Raw genomic sequence first — 20,316 nt, forward strand, 5'->3', positions numbered from 1 at the left:
CGGCTCTAAAGCTGTGATCTGTGACCTGGCGTCACGTCACGGCTTCAGCAGGTGTTCCTGAAGCAGTGCGGGGCGGAGCCGCTGTCAAAAGACCTCTAACAGCAGCTCAGTAATAAAAACATTAACGAAGAAGAAAGGACCGACTCTGTGAGACTTAATGAATCTATCATTAAGCTGCTGTAGGAATTATTGCCTGAGAACGTTCTGGTATCGGCTCTAATGTCCTGGGACACTCAAAAAGAGGAGGGGTACATATTTCAGTGAGTCTCAGAGATGGGTCACACTCTTTAACAACTACTGTGTGACTCATACAACTTTTATATCCAAGGAAACGCAGCAGAGTGTCTGGAGGGCTGAGACACGCTCAACAACCACAGGCTGCCTCGGAGAGTTTGGGATTAGAATTAACGTCATCAGATCTGTTTGCCTCACACGTTAGGTGACTGCAAACAAAGCCCACGTACTCACACCAGACTCAGCAGGGAGGGGGCTCAAGTAAAACGGGGAGGCGGTAGACCTGGTCTACACAGAACCAGAACGTTCAACACAATAAATCCTCTCTGCTGCTGACGGGTTCATGTTAAAGGTAGTGACCCACCTCTGTGTCTCCTGTTTCCCTAAATGTCAAGGAACAGTCCCAGATGTGAAATCATCATCAGTAACTTTCCCTCCATCTGCTGAAGCAACACCTCCTTTCACCTGCGAGGGTTTAGACCTTGATAGAAGTTCTTTTTACTGAGTCTCAGATTGATCCAGTCCAGACGGCCGGTCTACTCTCTCATATGAATTTTAATTTCTGGGGAAAATCTGAGTGAAATGAAATGAAATGAAAGGCAGCCTTTAAACATGAGGAGGAGTCTTTCTGACATCTTCAGTTCTTGTGTAGAACAGACTGAACCATGAGGCCGTATTTTATCTCTAGACTAACGCCAGCTGAGACAAATCAATCTAATGAACTATTAACAATCAGAGAGTCGTTGACATCAGATCAGGTTCTGGTTTCATGATGGTTCTTTAATAAAAAAAGATCCGTACACAACTCCTAAAAGTCCAGAGAGTTTAGTTTTGAGTCAGACAGACTTATCTTCAGCTGGCGTCCTGTGACATCACATCCTGTGGACGGGGTTGATGCCCAGGATGTCGAAGCCTTTGGCCATGATGGCGGCCGTGGCTTCACAGAGCAGCATCCTCCACATGTTCACCTTCACCACCTCACCTGAACACAAACACAATGAGAAGAGGTCAGGACCAGTGGTGAGATGAGTCTGGTATGTTAGCATTAGCATTAGCTTTGTTAGCATGAAGTACAGCTGAGAGCTCAACTAGTCTGAGGTGTCCTGTCACAAACTGTTCTGAAATTAAAATGCTAAATATTAGCTTATTATAACTGATATTATATATTATAAATTATACCTATTAGCACACTTTGCTAGCGTAAATTGGTAAAATGCTAACTGTAATTTATTAGCATTAATTGTGGAAATATTAATAAATAATTCAACATTTAAGCTACATGCTGTGCTAGCTAGCAACTGGTGGTGTAATTCGTTGTAGTTAGCAAAGTGAGCTAATTAAGTTCACAGTTATTATTATTATGGAAGTAAATGCTAATTTCTACCAACTACTGTTTTAACATGTAAATCAGTTATAAAATCAAGATAATGTAAAAAGTTTTAATACCATGCTAATGTTTAGCTTTTTAAATTTATAATAGAAAATGAAAGGACACTGTACTCTGTGATTCATGCTAGCACAGCATGTCGCTTAAATGTTGAATTATTTATTAATATTACCACAATTAATGCTAATAAATAGCAGAGTACAGTGTCCTTTCATTTTCTGTTATAAAATTTAAAAAGCTAAACATTAGCAAGGTGTTAAAACTTTTTACATTATCTTGCTTTTATAACTGATTTACATGTTAAAATAGTAGTTGGTAGAAATTAGCATTTACTTTCATAATAATAATAACTGTGAACTTAACGTTAGCTCACTTTGCTAACTACAACACCAACTGCTAAAATGCTAATAGTTAAATATTGGCATTAATTGTGGTAATAATAATAAATAATAATAATAATAATAATAATAATAATAATAATAATAATAATAAATGCTAGCTTAAACTAAGAAGAACTGCTCAGACCAAGAAACAAGGAGAGGACATTAGACCAGCAGACATCTGGACTCATCCCTCTTAGCTTAATGGGACCATCTTTAGTCTTTCATCAGGACAACGATCTAAAAGTCACCTCCAGTCTCTGTAAGAGCTGTTTGACCAAGAAGCCAATAAACGTGACCTCCACGTCCACAGTTGGGACAATCCCACCCAATGTGCGTGGACAGAAATCGTCCAAACAAGTCTAGAGTCTGGTTGGACGTCTTTCTACGTGAACATAAGGAGGTGAAGCCACTTTTAAACATGTTGGCTGCGTTTACTTTATAGAAGACTGACGTAAAATAATCGCCTCCAGCTGGAGCTACTGCCGCAGCGCTAACTCAGAATTAGCATAATTAAACAACTCCAAGTCTGAAGAGCTAGCACTCCAGCACCGCAGGGATCTAATGCTTAGAAGAACAAGTGGAGGACGAACAGCACAGACGGCTTTTAGTGAAAACTGGACTCCCAGCGAGAGGAAGACTCTTGATGGGAGGAAGTCTCACTCTGAGAGGAATCTCTGCTCTTGTTTCCTTTGTGACTTTAAGAGTCATTAAAAAATAAAAAAAAAAACAGACAATCTGTTGGTTTGTTCTGTTTCCAGTATTTAGTAAGAAGAAGGTGGAATGGTATTAATTCTACAACTCTATTCTAAAATTCCTCCAAGCTGCTGTAGACCACTGATCAGCAGTTACCAGAAACATTTAGTTACCAGGAGGTCACAGCAGATACTGGACACAAGGAGGACATGACTGTAACACCTCGACGTTTCTTGGAGATCTTCAAGATCCCAAAGATAAATTGGAAGAAACTGCCAAGATCTGTAAGCCTAACACAGGAGATGACAGGATCGATGTCTCAATCTCTACTTTTTGGACACAGATTCAATCAAACCTCTGGGTTTAACATCAGTTGCTTGTGTCCGATGCCTTCTGGTAAATATAGTTCATGCAGCAACTCATAAAACCCCGTGTAGCTCTACGTATGCTAGCGTAGCTCACCTGTGCTTCTGTCCTTCTCCACGCAGTAGCAGCTGTCGTAGAACTCGGTGAAGGTGGTGGCCAGCTCGTACAGGTAGTCGCACAGCGTGTGGAGCAGCAGGTCGTCCAGGATCTTCTGTAGAATCTCTGGGAACCTCAGGATGCACTTCCCCAGCTTCCACTCCTTCTCGTGCTCCAGGAGCACCTCGGTGGTCTCTGCTGCTTTCCTCAAAGTCTCCTCGTCAATGTTGGCCAGACGGGCTATGGACCTACGGGACGGTCAACAGGTGGGACGGCACATGTTATCTTACGGCTCAGGTTGAAGACATGTTAAGTGCAACGTCCTGGTCTTGTGGCCGTTAGTCGTCTTAGTCTTTTTCTCTCCTGACTTCAAGCAGCAGCATCAGATCCTCACCCCTCCCTCGTCACTTGGATCGATGTCTTTGATTTCCAGTGTGATCAGTGAGAACATTTTAAGAAGTATTTTTAAAATCAAAATGCTATTCAGGAAGCTAATTTAGCATCAATTTCAAGTTACAGCTGAGTCCGACAGAAACCTGAGTCTCTTTATAAACGACGTCTGATCATTAGTGGCTGTAAATCAATCACACTGGTATAGAGTTGGACCAGGGACAACACAGCTGGACACCTGTGGTTCTCATGTTCTGAAAAGCTCAGGTTCCAGGTGCCGTTTATGAAAGTGAACCATCACCTGATGCGGGTGAAGGCGTAGAGGAGGTACGCCGCCGTGTTGCCTCTGTCGTCCAACATCTTGTCAAAGGAGAAGATGTAGTCGTTGACTCTGTTGTGGGACAGGTCGGCGTACTTGATGCAGCCGAACGCGACCGACCTCTGAGCCTTGGTGAGCTCCTCTGGAGTCAGGACCTGCAGAAAGATTAGGTTTCATTTATTAAAGCGCTCAATCTTCACCTTGCTCAGCCAACGCTGGGCTTTAAAACGTTGATAACTGTAGTTTTTAATCAGCCTGTAATTACTGAAGGCACCACTTCAGCTTCCTACCAGTGACTTGAATTTAATTCAAATAATGAATCTAATTTTCTAACCACAGGCATAGATTAAAGTGACTTATTAAGTCATAGCCTTCCTTGAACCTATATTTGACGTGTTTGATACCACAGGGACTAAAGAGGAGGAAGATTTTATGATAATGCTTTGATTGGAAAACTAAAAACCTGCCGTTGTCTGACAGAGTGAAGATGTGACGAGAATTAATGAGACGAACTATGACAGAAAGTTTCATTTGAGGCGCAACTTCATCTACTTATGGAGGAGGAAATGTGATCAAACCTCCAGCAACTCTTGATAGATGGAAAAACTTCTGACAAGTTGTGGCCAAACAGGACAAGTCAAATTACAAATGACAAATTAGACTGTCATCCAAACACATAGAAGGAAACAACTCAAAGGTGCTTTGAGTTCTATTAATTAAGGATTAATATTAATTATGGATTTCCAAATTGGTATCGGGAAATTTGAAGCATTTTTAAAATGATCTGATCATTACTGGGCCTCAACCAAGTCTGGTCTTTAGTAGTTTTTTGTTTCAGGTCTCCCATAAACCACCTTGACCCCAAAACTTGGCAAGTGTCAAGGCTGATCATTCAATAGTAGAACCAACAAAATGACTAAACAGAATCCATGGAGTCCACTCAGTCAAAGGCTGCACCCAAACAACAACAACAACAAACACTGAACGTTTAAAAGAAGAGAAAAGTTTCCTGGAGACAGCGTCAAGGAGAAACATCTTCCAGAGAGGGTTAGGGAGTTTATGGCAGCGTTGGATGACCAGAACATTTCTGGAGTAGAGAACACAAGGTACCAGCTACCCTCTCCACACTACATTAACTTTGACTGAAAGATTTATTGGACTGAATCCAGTCCACTCTAGGAGAAGACAAGGAAGACAAGGACAGACTTTAGGAAGCTACAGGAGACCAACTCTAGGAGAAGACAAGGAAGACAAGGACAGACTTTAGGAAGCTACAGGAGACCAACTCTAGGAGAAGACAAGGAAGACAAGGACAGACTTTAGGAAGACACAGGAGACCAACTCTAGGAGAAGACAAGGAAGACAAGGACAGACTTTAGGAAGCTACAGGAGACCAACTCTAGGAGAAGACAAGGAAGACAAGGACAGACTTTAGGAAGCTACAGGAGACCAACTCTAGGAGAAGACAAGGAAGACAAGGACAGACTTTAGGAAGCTACAGGAGACCACCTCTAGGAGAAGACAAGGACAGACTTTAGGAAGCTACAGGAGACCACCTCTAGGAGAAGACAAGGACAGACTTTAGGAAGCTACAGGAGACCAACTCTAGGAGAAGACAAGGAAGACAAGGACAGACTTTAGGAAGCTACAGGAGACCACCTCTAGGAGAAGACAAGGACAGACTTTAGGAAGCTACAGGAGACCAACTCTAGGAGAAGACAAGGAAGACAAGGACAGACTTTAGGAAGCTACAGGAGACCAGCTCTAGGAGAAGACAAGGAAGACAAGGACAGACTTTAGGAAGCTACAGGAGACCAACTCTAGGAGAAGACAAGGAAGACAAGGACAGACTTTAGGAAGCTACAGGAGACCACCTCTAGGAGAAGACAAGGACAGACTTTAGGAAGCTACAGGAGACCAACTGTAGGAGAAGACAAGGACAGACTTTAGGAAGCTACAGGAGAACAACTCTAGGAGAAGACAAGGAAGACAAGGACAGACTTTAGGAAGCTACAGGAGACCAACTCTAGGAGAAGACAAGGAAGACAAGGACAGACTTTAGGAAGCTACAGGAGACCAACTCTAGGAGAAGACAAGGAAGACAAGGACAGACTTTAGGAAGACACAGGAGACCAACTCTAGGAGAAGACAAGGAAGACAAGGACAGACTTTAGGAAGACACAGGAGACCAACTCTAGGAGAAGACAAGGAAGACAAGGACAGACTTTAGGACGACACAGGAGAACAACTCTAGGAGAAGACAAGGAAGACAAGGACAGACTTTAGGAAGCTACAGGAGACCAACTCTAGGAGAAGACAAGGAAGACAAGGACAGACTTTAGGAAGCTACAGGAGACCAACTCTAGGAGAAGACAAGGAAGACAAGGACAGACTTTAGGAAGACACAGGAGACCAACTCTAGGAGAAGACAAGGAAGACAAGGACAGACTTTAGGAAGCTACAGGAGACCACCTCTAGGAGAAGACAAGGACAGACTTTAGGAAGCTACAGGAGACCACCTCTAGGAGAAGACAAGGACAGACTTTAGGAAGCTACAGGAGACCAACTCTAGGAGAAGACAAGGAAGACAAGGACAGACTTTAGGACGACACAGGAGAACAACTCTAGGAGAAGACAAGGAAGACAAGGACAGACTTTAGGAAGCTACAGGAGACCAACTCTAGGAGAAGACAAGGAAGACAAGGAAAGACTTTAGGAAGACACAGGAGACCAACTCTAGGAGAAGACAAGGAAGACAAGGACAGACTTTAGGAAGCTACAGGAGACCAGCTCTAGGAGAAGACAAGGAAGACAAGGACAGACTTTAGGACGCTACAGGAGACCAACTCTAGGAGAAGACAAGGAAGACAAGGACAGACTTTAGGACGCTACAGGAGACCAACTCTAGGAGAAGACAAGGAAGACAAGGACAGACTTTAGGAAGACACAGGAGACCAACTCTAGGAGAAGACAAGGAAGACAAGGACAGACTTTAGGAAGCTACAGGAGACCAGCTCTAGGAGAAGACAAGGAAGACAAGGACAGACTTTAGGACGCTACAGGAGACCAACTCTAGGAGAAGACAAGGAAGACAAGGACAGACTTTAGGAAGACACAGGAGACCAACTCTAGGAGAAGACAAGGAAGACAAGGACAGACTTTAGGAAGCTACAGGAGACCAACTCTAGGAGAAGACAAGGAAGACAAGGACAGACTTTAGGAAGCTACAGGAGACCAACTCTAGGAGAAGACAAGGAAGACAAGGACAGACTTTAGGAAGCTACAGGAGACCAGCTCTAGGAGAAGACAAGGAAGACAAGGACAGACTTTAGGACGCTACAGGAGACCAACTCTAGGAGAAGACAAGGAAGACAAGGACAGACTTTAGGAAGACACAGGAGACCAACTCTAGGAGAAGACAAGGAAGACAAGGACAGACTTTAGGAAGCTACAGGAGACCAACTCTAGGAGAAGACAAGGAAGACAAGGACAGACTTTAGGAAGCTACAGGAGACCAACTCTAGGAGAAGACAAGGAAGACAAGGACAGACTTTAGGAAGCTACAGGAGACCAACTCTAGGAGAAGACAAGGAAGACAAGGACAGACTTTAGGAAGCTACAGGAGACCACCTCTAGGAGAAGACAAGGAAGACAAGGACAGACTTTAGGAAGACACAGGAGACCAACTCTAGGAGAAGACAAGGAAGACAAGGACAGACTTTAGGAAGCTACAGGAGACCACCTCTAGGAGAAGACAAGGACAGACTTTAGGAAGCTACAGGAGACCACCTCTAGGAGAAGACAAGGACAGACTTTAGGAAGCTACAGGAGACCAACTCTAGGAGAAGACAAGGAAGACAAGGACAGACTTTAGGACGACACAGGAGAACAACTCTAGGAGAAGACAAGGAAGACAAGGACAGACTTTAGGAAGCTACAGGAGACCAACTCTAGGAGAAGACAAGGAAGACAAGGAAAGACTTTAGGAAGACACAGGAGACCAACTCTAGGAGAAGACAAGGAAGACAAGGACAGACTTTAGGAAGCTACAGGAGACCAGCTCTAGGAGAAGACAAGGAAGACAAGGACAGACTTTAGGACGCTACAGGAGACCAACTCTAGGAGAAGACAAGGAAGACAAGGACAGACTTTAGGACGCTACAGGAGACCAACTCTAGGAGAAGACAAGGAAGACAAGGACAGACTTTAGGAAGACACAGGAGACCAACTCTAGGAGAAGACAAGGAAGACAAGGACAGACTTTAGGAAGCTACAGGAGACCAGCTCTAGGAGAAGACAAGGAAGACAAGGACAGACTTTAGGACGCTACAGGAGACCAACTCTAGGAGAAGACAAGGAAGACAAGGACAGACTTTAGGAAGACACAGGAGACCAACTCTAGGAGAAGACAAGGAAGACAAGGACAGACTTTAGGAAGCTACAGGAGACCAACTCTAGGAGAAGACAAGGAAGACAAGGACAGACTTTAGGAAGCTACAGGAGACCAACTCTAGGAGAAGACAAGGAAGACAAGGACAGACTTTAGGAAGCTACAGGAGACCAGCTCTAGGAGAAGACAAGGAAGACAAGGACAGACTTTAGGACGCTACAGGAGACCAACTCTAGGAGAAGACAAGGAAGACAAGGACAGACTTTAGGAAGACACAGGAGACCAACTCTAGGAGAAGACAAGGAAGACAAGGACAGACTTTAGGAAGCTACAGGAGACCAACTCTAGGAGAAGACAAGGAAGACAAGGACAGACTTTAGGAAGCTACAGGAGACCAACTCTAGGAGAAGACAAGGAAGACAAGGACAGACTTTAGGAAGACAGGAAGCTGGAAGCAGTGACTCACTTAAGGACAAATCTTCAATCTTTTATCAAATCTGATTTGATCTTATTGGATTGTACTGGAATAAAGTTTGCTCTGTGACTTCCAGGTTTCTATCGTCCCCAGGAAAAGTTCCAACATAGTCCCACAAAACAACCAGAGATTACAGGTCAGCTATCAAAGATAACTCATCTAAAAACTGGACAGGACAGGAAGTGTGTGACAGGACAGGACAGGGAGGACCAGGACAGAGCAGGAAAGAGCAGAACATAACAGGAAATAAAAGTATTAGACACAAAAACACTAAACAGAAAAAGAAGATCAGAACCAGAAGGTAAAGCAGCAGCAGCAGCAGCAGAGCTAGCGGTGCAGGCGGAGGCTCATGGAGGCCATGGGCCGGGGACGGTTGTAATCAGGCCGGGTTAGCAGATGGTAGTCATGGGCAACGACCCAGACGGAGAACACAGCGCTGGGCCAGAGAGGCCTGCAGGGAAACCATGCTGGCTCTGGTTCTGTTCAACCTCCTCAGAATTAAAATCAGTCGCTGTTTCCACCTCCAGATATTATTCAACCAGGGTCTGCTCCCTCGTACGTCCACTTCTTAGACACAACACCAGGAGGTGCAAACAAGAGTTCTGTTGTGTGAAAAGATGAGAAAACATCTAATGATGGCCTCGGGATGGAGCGAACGGCTTTGGACGCAGAGCAACCACCACTGTTAACAAGGTCCAGTCTGAGCCACGGGACAACTGGTCATGGAAAAGTTGTTTGGTCTGATTTCTGAAACAAACAACTTTGGCCTCAAAGGATTCAAAGCCAACAGGTCGGGGTTTATCCCAAAAGCTGACGACAAGGGCAACTGGACTTGCAGGGTTGTCCTCAAAGGAGAGAGTCCTTTAAACTTCTAACCTGTCGTTTGGTTTCTAGACGTCTTGAGTTCTAAACAAGTCCAGTTGATGCTGTTTACAGATTTCTGGGATGTGGTGCTTCACTGGTAGGGGCACAGCTTTGGTCCAGACTGAAAGGACAGATCCCACTAACTCTGGTGACATGGTCATGGACTCTGGTCTTTAATTTGTCAAATATCTTTGTTTATGACCAAATAAACCAAATAAAGCCCAGAAGCCTCAACTGTCCAGCTACTTCTGCTAGTTGCCGATCATTCTGTCAACAAAACCAAGAGAGTATAAATGTCCCATCCCACAGACGTAGGGGACGTCTTCATGAGTCTTTTTTTGTTTATTATGGTGAAGTTTAACAAAGATGGACATCTGAAGTGAATCAGCGTACAGGACGAGAGCTGCTGTTATTATTAAGGCTGATTCAAAAGATCCAGTATTGGTTCAGAATATCCTTGGATTTATTTATTTATTTATTTCAAATCTGCCCAATTTCTGTTGAAATCTCACATGAGACTTGATTTCAAGACCAACATCCAACCTGAAAGCTTCTGGACACATGAGAGATGAAGTAGAGGGAAAAGGAGGAGGATTAAAGAAGAAACTGAAGCATCTCTAAATAAATCACATCAGATATAATAACGGTGAAAGGTTTTACAGCTGGGGGACAGATGTCCTGTCATTTAAAGGACATTACACGTGTCTCAAGCTTTAACCTTGTGACTGGTCTTCTGGTAGAGGTGGGGGGGGGGCGGGGCTGCCGTTAAAACGAATCATCAAATGAATGATTTTAAACGTTAGCTTCCAGCCTGGCTACAAATAAACAATGAAAATGAGCTTCCTGTGTGAAATGAGTGCACAAATGGATCTGCAGGCAATTAGGTCAGACACCGGGTATCCATGACAGACTCCTCTCACTAATTGTCGTTGCAGGAGGCTAATTTCCATAAGTCTTTTTTTTTCACTAAATCTCTGCAGCATGACCCACAGAGACACACGAGACACATTAACTGTTCGGCTAAAAATAGTTCTCGCTCTTGTTTTTGAGACTAAAGCGTCTGCAGAGGAAGAGAAGCTGCAGATGAAAGAATGATTTCACAGCTCAGCAGACGACGGACGGCGGGACGGAGGGACGGAGGGACGGAGGGACGGAGGGACGGACGGCTCGGTGCAGGACGACAGCGAGAAGGATTAACGGCTACTGTAGAGAGAGGGCTGATCATTACTGTAAAATGATCTGAGCGTAGGGCAGAAATAATGAGCTGCTGGCCGGACCTCTTACTGCTGATCAAAGATTAAACATTTGACTCTAAACACTCTGATATGAAATCATCATAAAATGAGCTCAAGGAACGTCTGCTGGAAGTTTCACTAGACGTTCAGAATGAGAGACACTTATTAGGACGATTAAAAATGAAACGCACTCAAATAAAACGATAAATATCCTCCACGGCCTCGTCATTACATAAAAAAAGAAACAGTCATGAGGTGCTGCAGCCAGTCTGCTTCTTCTTCTTCTTCTTCTGAAAAAAGCTTCAAACTTTTTAGTGTCTATTATATACACAAGAGAGGAAAAATAAATTATTTCTATTTTCACTTTTTCTTTCCCTTGAAGGAAGAAAAGTTATGAAAACTTTGTTTTTAATAACTTGAAGTGATTTTTGTTAAAGAAAGTTAAAGTAGGAGGAGGAGGAGGAGGAGGAGGAGGAGGAGGAGGAGGAGGAGATGTGGAGGAAGAGGAAGAAGAAGGAGAAGAAAGAAGAAGAATGCAAAAGCTCTGATGGGGGACAAACGAAAAGAAGAAGAAAAGGAGGAGGAAGAAGAAAGAAAAGGTCAAAGTGTAAACAATAAGGAGGATGAGAGTAAGAAGAGTAAGCAGAGTAAAGGAGGCCACGTTCTCTTGTCTCTCACCTTGTCTCTCTCCTTCTCCTTCAGTTTGTCCATGCATCTCTTCAGTCCCTCGTCCAACAGGTCCATTAGTCTCACGGTGTCTCCAGAACGAGTCTTAAACTTCTTCCTGAGCAGAAAACGACAAAAACACAAGAAGAAGAAAGATGAGACGTGTCCACGTCCAAATATTTAAAGAGTAAAAGGTTTTATAGACGGTGATGAGATTCACTTAAAGAAGGAGGAGGAGGAAGAGGAGACAAAGAGGATGTAGTGAAAAGGAGGAGGTGGAGGAGAAGAAGAAGACGACAAAAGGGAAGAAGAGAAGGAGGTGGAGGGAGAGGAGGAAGAGGAGGAAGAGGTGAAGAAAACAGGATTAGGAGAGAAGAGAAGGATGAGGAAAAGTAGAGGAAAGAAGAGGAGGAGGATGGGATGAAGACAAAAGGAGGAAGAGAAGGGTTAACTTGAAGAGATAGAGGGAGAGAAGGGTGAATGGAGGAGAAAGGAGAAGGAGGTGAAGAAGAAGAGGCAGGGGTAACTGAAAGGAGGCAAAGAGAAGAAGAGGAGTAATGATGATGAAGAGGGAGACGCCATCTTTAAATAATCTGGTCATGTGACTCACTTGTCTTCTCCCAGCACCACCCCGAAGCCTGCATGCTCCACCCTGGTCACCTGGGGGTCGTACCAGCCAATCATCTGAGCCGCTGCAAACACCAGCTGGAAGTGACTGGACTGAAGGAGACAAGAGAGTTAGAGGTCTGGACCACATAGGTCTGCTCCACCTGGACTACACACCATCAGGTGAGGAGGTCTGGAACAAACAGGTCTGCTCCACCTGGACTAAAACACCATCAGGTGAGGAGGTCTGGACCTAACAGGTCTGCTCCACCTGGACTACACACCATCAGGTGAGGAGGTCTGGAACAAACAGGTCTGCTCCACCTGGACTAAAACACCATCAGGTGAGGAGGTCTGGACCTAACAGGTCTGCTCCACCTGGACTAAAACACCATCAGGTGAGGAGGTCTGCTCCACCTGGACTAAACACCATCAGGTGAGGAGGTCTGCTCCACCTGGACTAAACACCATCAGGTGAGGAGGTCTGCTCCACCTGGACTAAACACCATCAGGTGAGGAGGTCTGGACCTAACAGGTCTGCTCCACCTGGACTAAACACCATCAGGTGAGGAGGTCTGCTCCACCTGGACTAAACACCATCAGGTGAGGAGGTCTGCTCCACCTGGACTAAACACCATCAGGTGAGGAGGTCTGGACCTAACAGGTCTGCTCCACCTGGACTAAACACCATCAGGTGAGGAGGTCTGGAACAAACAGGTCTGCTCCACCTGGACTAAACACCACCAGGTGAGGAGGTCTGCTCCACCTGGACTAAACACCATCAGGTGAGGAGGTCTGGAACAAACAGGTCTGCTCCACCTGGACTAAACACCATCAGGTGAGGAGGTCTGGACCTAACAGGTCTGCTCCACCTGGACTAAACACCATCAGGTGAGGAGGTCTGCTCCACCTGGACTAAACACCATCAGGTGAGGAGGTCTGCTCCACCTGGACTAAACACCATCAGGTGAGGAGGTCTGGAACAAACAGGTCTGCTCCACCTGGACTAAACACCATCAGGTGAGGAGGTCTGGACCTAACAGGTCTGCTCCACCTGGACTAAACACCATCAGGTGAGGAGGTCTGCTCCACCTGGACTAAACACCATCAGGTGAGGAGGTCTGGACCTAACAGGTCTGCTCCACCTGGACTAAACACCATCAGGTGAGGAGGTCTGGAACAAACAGGTCTGCTCCACCTGGACTAAACACCACCAGGTGAGGAGGTCTGGAACAAACAGGTCTGCTCCACCTGGACTAAACACCATCAGGTGAGGAGGTCTGGACCAAACAGGTCTGCTCCACCTGGACTAAACACCATCAGGTGAGGAGGTCTGGACCTAACAGGTCTGCTCCACCTGGACTACACACCATCAAGTGAGGAGGTCTGGAACAAACAGGTCTGCTCCACCTGGACTAAACACCATCAGGTGAGGAGGTCTGGACCTAACAGGTCTGCTCCACCTGGACTACACACCATCAGGTGAGGAGGTCTGGACCTAACAGGTCTGCTCCACCTGGACTACACACCATCAGGTGAGGAGGTCTGGACCTAACAGGTCTGCTCCACCTGGACTAAACACCATCAGGTGAGGAGGTCTGGACCTAACAGGTCTGCTCCACCTGGACTACACACCATCAGGTGAGGAGGTCTGGACCTAACAGGTCTGCTCCACCTGGACTACACACCATCAGGTGAGGAGGTCTGGACCTAACAGGTCTGCTCCACCTGGACTAAACACCATCAGGTGAGGAGGTCTGGAACAAATAGGTCTGCTCCACCTGGACTAAACGTCTGGAACAAAAAAAATACGTCTCCTATCCCTCCTTTTCTTCCTCCTTCAGCCACTTTCCCCTCCATCCTCCTCATCCTCCTCCTCCTTTTCTACTCCTTCTCCTCCTTCCTTGTATCACCTCCTTCTCCCTCTCTCCTCCTAAGCAGACAACTGTTTGATGAACTTCCTGTTTACTTCCTGTGTTCCTACGCTCCTTGATCGCCCCTCCCTCTCCCTCTCCCTTTGGCCCCGCCCACCTGTCCGCTGTCCGTCACGTAGATGATGATGTCGGCCTTCTCGTCGTAGATGCGCTGGTGCAGAGCGGCGAGGTCCGACGTGTCGTAGGTGTAGCCTCCGTCCGACTTGACGACGGTGAGAGGGACGGACTGACCCGGAGCAAAGACGATCTTACGTCCCTCGTCCATCTCCACCAGGCCTGGAGACAGAGAGACGAAAGACAATGATAGTTATGAGATTAAATAAATAAAAGAGAAGGGCACCAGCTGACAGGAGAGACATTTATGAGGTAATATCACCCCCTGGTGGCTACAACAGGTAACTGCAGTTTACAGTTTGAATGTTGTATATGACCAAATAACTAAATTCTCTTAAATTAAATTGAAGCTTTCAACAACATTAGTGACAGAACAGAAACATGAAATAAGATGGTGTTTAAGTCAGAGCTACTCATTTCTAGCTTTTATTGTCCATTTAAAGCAGTTTTCCTTCCCGACCTTTCTGCTCAAACTCCTTCACCACCTCCGTCATCATGTCCTGGTAGAAGGACTCTCCTCTCTCAATGATCTCGATGTCCAGACAGTTGTAAACCTTCTGAAACTCTGAAACACACACACAGAAAAAATACAAACTCATTTCACCTCATGGACAAACGCTACGACACAACAGCAGCTTCTATGAGAAGCCTCGTCTCGTTGACCATCTTATTAGTAGAAGACATTTAGTCTCCAGTGGACGCTCTACGCTCTAGTTGCCTTTGTAACCCTCGGATTTTTTTCCTGCTGCAACAACACGTCAAGGTGTTATTATATTTACTTAAAACATCCTAACCCACACGTTAAAAGTGAGGAAATCCATGTCTCCATCTGGACATCTGGAGAACCAAAGAACCCAAAGTGTTCCACGTTGGGTTTTTACCTCTTGAAAGGGAATCTGGCTACAAACTACTACTGTTTCCACTACAGGAGGCAACGTACACACAATTCAACCTTTGGACATTTTATTTATCCTGGACATCATCACATTCTACCCACTAGATGGAGACAAACTGACCCTGTATGAAACTGAGCCACAGGGACCAGATCCTGTCAACCAAGTGACCACGTTTCGTCCCAAGTCTAACAAAGAGCTGCTGATTAGCTTCACATTTAATTTCAGGATTCAAGTCACAACATTTAACAGGAAGCTCACCACTCCTGGAAACGTCACAGATGAGGTTCCAGGCCTTGATGAACTCCGGTTCTTTGCTCTGCAGTCTGACAACACACTGGTACGCTCGTTTCTTAAAGTCCTCCTCCTCGTCGAAGCGCTTCTTTGACTCCTGATGGACGGAGGAAGACAGACAGATGACGGGTCAGAAGAGAAAGACGACAGAGTAAAAGATGAAGACAGACAGAAAATAAACTGACTTTGTAGAAGGCCTGCAGGTCACTGATGGGAGGAGAGACTGTCAGGTAGTCAGGAAACTTATCCTGCAGGTGGGCGATGAGCATCCCAAACTGAGTGCCCCAGTCTCCCACATGGTTCAACCTGTGAAGAGTAAAACAGTTTCATGTTTCAGAGCCTTTACAGGAGCCACTGGGGATTCTGGGAAAACTTAATCAAATGTTAGTCAGTGGATATTTAAGATGTCTCACATGTAATCACTTCAATGGATAACCCAACTGGTCTTTACATTAACAGATGTTTGAATGCTAACAGCCCAGAACCATGTTAGCATGTAAACATTAGCTGTGGTGGCTAAATCTAGCTAGCTAGCTAGCATGTTAAAACAATGGAAGCAACACACAGCGGGGGTTAGCCTAGCTTAGCATCGCGGGGTTAACTGACCTGAGAACGTCGTAGCCCAGAAACTCAAAGAGTCGACACATGCTGTCCCCAATGATGGTGGAGCGCAGGTGACCCACGTGCATCTCTTTGGCAATGTTAGGGGACGAGAAGTCCACCACCACCTGAGCAGCACAAACAAAACGGTAACGGTAAGTAAAATAAAACAAACCACAGCACTAAGGGTTACTGCATCAATAACATCAATATCATGGATGTTATTATGTTTAATTAATCTGTGATAAACTAAAGGAGAAATTCACATTTAGATAATAGAAAACACCCTGACAGCAATGAACTGATACAGCAACACACTGACTAGAACAGGACCAAGAGTTTATAGAAATACCACAAAGCACACATGTTCTACAAAGGTTCTAGTAAAAATAGAACCATTTAAACATTAGGATAACCCAAGTACCCAAAGTGTGTCGCACTGGGTTTTTATCTCTGGAAATGTGGCAACAAAATACTACACAACATGGAGGAAACACGATCTTTGGACATTTTGTTTAAGCCTATACATCATTAAATTCTGACATTGTGCACATTATAGAATCCATAAAACTATTCGCATAAAACGAGTCACAAAAACAAATCTAAGTGTTTCTTATGTGTAGTACCATCATTACTCCACTAGATGGAAGCAAAGAACCATGTATGCATCAGGCTCAGATTCTGTCAGGTAAGTCACCATGTGGTTCATAGTTGATGGAGAATAGTGTGGATAGACTCTAAAGGACCAGACTGTATAAGTAAAGTGACCATTTGTCTTTATCTACATTAGAAAGCTAAAAATATTATGTGAACGAACCTTCTTCTTGGACGGCAGAGGTGGAGGCTGCACTCCATTGACCAACAGGTTGCTCAATAGTTTAGACACATACGTCTTCTTGAGGTGGATGTTGATGAAGCCTGAAGATAAAACAGATATTAAAACGGTGACGACAAGATGCATGTGAATATTTAGTAGATAAAAGCAAAACTAAACAAATGGCAGGAAGTTTATCTCATAATCAGCGTACATGCAAATAGATGCAATCTGACTTTAAGGTTTTATTGACCTCAGGAATATGAGTGAACAGCTAACATGGATCCAAACAATGAATAATAACAGACTAGCACATTAGTCAGGACTCACTGGAACCAAACGTTTTTCAGCAGCAAAGAAAAGTCATTAAGTTCTTTACCTGGTCCTGCAATTTCAGTTTTCAGGACGAGATCGTTGTCAGGAAGGTTTTTGACGATCTTCTCTGCGATTTCCCTCGGGTTGACTTTGATCCCTTTGACCTTCAGCATCTGCAACAGGACACATGTCAGACACAGTCTGGTTTAAAGTCTATGAGATGAACTGATACTGCTGGAGATTCTCTCAGCGTCCAGACCTCGTATTAACATCCAACCTGGGTAATCTAAACTCAAGTGTTACGCTTAAACTCCAGGTGTGAACACTGATCTGGTCTCTAGAGTCCAGGTTAAACAGGTCCAGGTGTGAACACTGATCTGGTCTCTAGAGTCCAGGTTAAACAGGTCCAGGTGTGAACACTGATCTGGTCTCTAGAGTCCAGGTGTGAACACTGATCTGGTCTCTAGAGAGTTTTGTCTCTAAAACGTCAGGACACCAATAAATAAATAAGAAGTTAATGTTTTCAATAAAAGAAGGAAAATTTAGAGCTTGTTCCAAAATACGTATCATCTCTTCAAGTCTTTCATGGTTCAGTGATATTTACTGAGACGTACAGAGAGAGACTGAGATCAGATCTCAAGTTCTGTCTGGAGACACATGCAGAGACACATTTAGGTGTGGACAGAGACGAGGCTGGACGTTAATTCAAGGTCTGGACGGTGCAGGAGCAGAAGCTGCAGTCTGACCTGGGACATGGCCATGGCACTGTTACACTGGTAGTCTCCAAACTTGGCCTGCTGGTTGGGGGTGACGGCCAGCGGAGGGTTGTCCAGCTCGGGACAGGACGCCCGGATGGCCACGCCGAAAATCTCCTGGAGCTGCCGGTTGATGTTCACCATGGCTTTACTGCAGTCGGTCGACTCTTCTTGGAGACTCTGAGGAAACAAGCGGACGTTCACGGAGACGATACGAGCTGAGGAAACACTGATGATCACGTGACTTATGAAAACTGACAAAGCTACCGTTGTTTTAACAGCATTACAATCCATCCATTTGTTTTTCTTTAAATTATTTCATTCAAATAATTAATTGGCATGTTTTTAGATTAACTATCTACCAGGAGGTGGCAGCATACACACACACCTTGCTCCTGCTCTAACTGAGGTTGATCAACATTTTGATTATCGTTCCACAGATACCAGGACTAGACCAACAACAGCTGAGGTTTGGGCCAAGTGCCAAAAATGTGGGCTTTAGTGAAGAGAATCTTGAACAGCCGGTTTAGTTTTATAGGTGTGTATGTGCCATGCTAACCATTATCAGTATCATCGCTTCCGCTCTAAAGAGTCTTTGTTGAGTTCTCTTTCTCAAAATCAACCATCAGACTAAACTCTGAGGAACCGTCCCAGTATTCATAATATATCTCCAGATACTAAATAAGTTGGTCTCTGCTCTGTCCATCTTCCAACCATCGCTCACCCTCTGCAGGATGTTGAGTCGATACTTCAGTTTGGCGTTTTCCTCCCGCAGCTCGTCCAGTCGTGGCGACAGGTTCTGTGTCTGTGGCGATTGGAGGCTCTCGATTTCTGCAGAAAGACGTTGGATGTCCTGCTCCTGTGAAATAAATTAAAAACAAATGTTGTTAGTTTAAACAACAGAGGACCAAGCACAGAGCCTTGTAGTAAACCTCTGTAGTAACAGACGTCTACATGAGACTAGAGACAGAAATCAGTGTTAGTTTATTAAACACGTATCTTAGAAAGGTGACAACATTCAGTTATAATCTGTTAATTATTATTATCCTGCTAGGAGGAAACCTGATAACAAATAAATACCATGAAATCAAAATGAAACCAAAAGTAGGTTACTGGTTTATGATGCAACGAAGCTTTGAAATACAAAGTGAAAATGTTTTGACATTAATGACGGATTTAACTTTAACCGATGAAACACTTTAGTCATTTTTAAGCAAAATGTCAGATTTCTGCTCCTTGTGAACATATTTTACTTTTCCTCATCATGTCTGTCAGTAAGTCAGATATCTCTGAATGTTATTCTTTGTTTTGGATTCAACTAAAACATTCAGTCCATCAGTCATCTGTCCTTGAGTCATTTTTCTGTGATTTTATGATAATGATTAATTAACTTAGAAAAATATATTAGTTCAGACTGAGTGATGAAACCAGCATTTATTTTTCCTGTAAAAATCTAATGTCCCTCTCAAGACCATTGTGTGACATGACAAACTGCTCTGTGGAGAAAAATGACCCACGCAAGACTCCATTCAAATATCTAACAAATTAACATTTGGTTGTATTTCATGAAAATCCCATAAATCATTGGACATAACTTCACACAGGAAATAACAACGGGATATTCTGGTGAGTTCGGCAAAGAAATTAAACAATAAATACAATCACACATTTTTTTTATCCATATATAACTCATGGTGCTGTCCGCCAACGCGCTGTCACATCACTGCACCGTCGGTAAGCTTCTAAAATAAAAGGTAAAAAATAATAATAATAATTTGATTTCGACTAACAAAATCCGTGTTTGCTGTTAGCCGAATTTAACAGCGAAGCCAGGTTACTCTCCAGCATTATTTATTTTATTTATGTCGTGTAGCTTTTTTTTTAATAATAGCGAAAAACTTTAAATTAGCAATTTGATGTACCAAGTTTGGCGCAGAAATGCCGCGTAGCTAACAGGCTGTCACCGGTGCTAACAAACACACGTTTGGCCTTGTGGCTAATGTTAGCTACCCCACAGATCCGAGGCGGGCGCTGACCTGCTGCTGTAGCCGGGCTGTGTACTCTTTCACCAGGTCTCCCATGATCCAGAACCGCAGCGGAGAAACTCTTCAGTCTGCTGGAGGTGGAATCTCGTGGCTGATGAAACAAACTGAGAGGAGGAAGAAGTTGGGAACTTTATTTAGGACACTTCCGGTGCTGCAAACGTCATCTGCGTCTTCTTCGTTTGTCTTTAATGAACGGGACAGTTAAAGGGCCACACCGCCACCTATTGGACTTGAAAGATATTACAATCAAAAGTGAAACTAAATACATTTACATGATATTGAAGTATTTTTTACAGTTACTAGAAATAGTTTGTGCTTTTTTTAATATGTAGGTAAATAATGTAGGTTTCCCTTTATATTTGAAAGCTTAAAGCTGTGGAAAATGTTTTCTTGGACACTTTGGGTTCCTTAAAATCAACCAATCAACCGTGGTCATAATGCCAGTCTG

At 44.2% G+C, this 20,316-nt stretch overlaps 1 protein-coding gene across 1 annotated transcript; it reads right to left on the reverse strand.

Annotated features, from left to right (window-relative positions):
• Positions 1-494: 494 nt before the first annotated feature.
• Positions 495-20,043, reverse strand: rars1 (arginyl-tRNA synthetase 1). The gene is made up of 15 exons (XM_084565573.1): positions 19,860-20,043; positions 18,548-18,682; positions 17,815-18,003; positions 17,133-17,241; positions 16,757-16,857; positions 15,946-16,067; positions 15,525-15,645; positions 15,307-15,436; positions 14,613-14,717; positions 14,136-14,314; positions 12,109-12,218; positions 11,511-11,616; positions 3,851-4,023; positions 3,160-3,407; positions 495-1,216 (listed from the first exon to the last, which is right to left on the reverse strand). Exons 1-15 carry the CDS (start codon positions 19,902-19,904, stop codon positions 1,107-1,109), a joined length of 1,983 nt encoding a protein of 660 aa, XP_084421699.1. The 5' UTR covers positions 19,905-20,043; the 3' UTR covers positions 495-1,106.
• Between the last annotated feature and the right edge of the window lie 273 nt (positions 20,044-20,316).

The sequence above is a fragment of the Chelon labrosus genome (genome assembly GCF_963514085.1).
Source record: "Chelon labrosus genome assembly, chromosome: 17".
In the NCBI taxonomy this organism is placed as follows: Eukaryota; Metazoa; Chordata; class Actinopteri; order Mugiliformes; family Mugilidae; genus Chelon; species Chelon labrosus.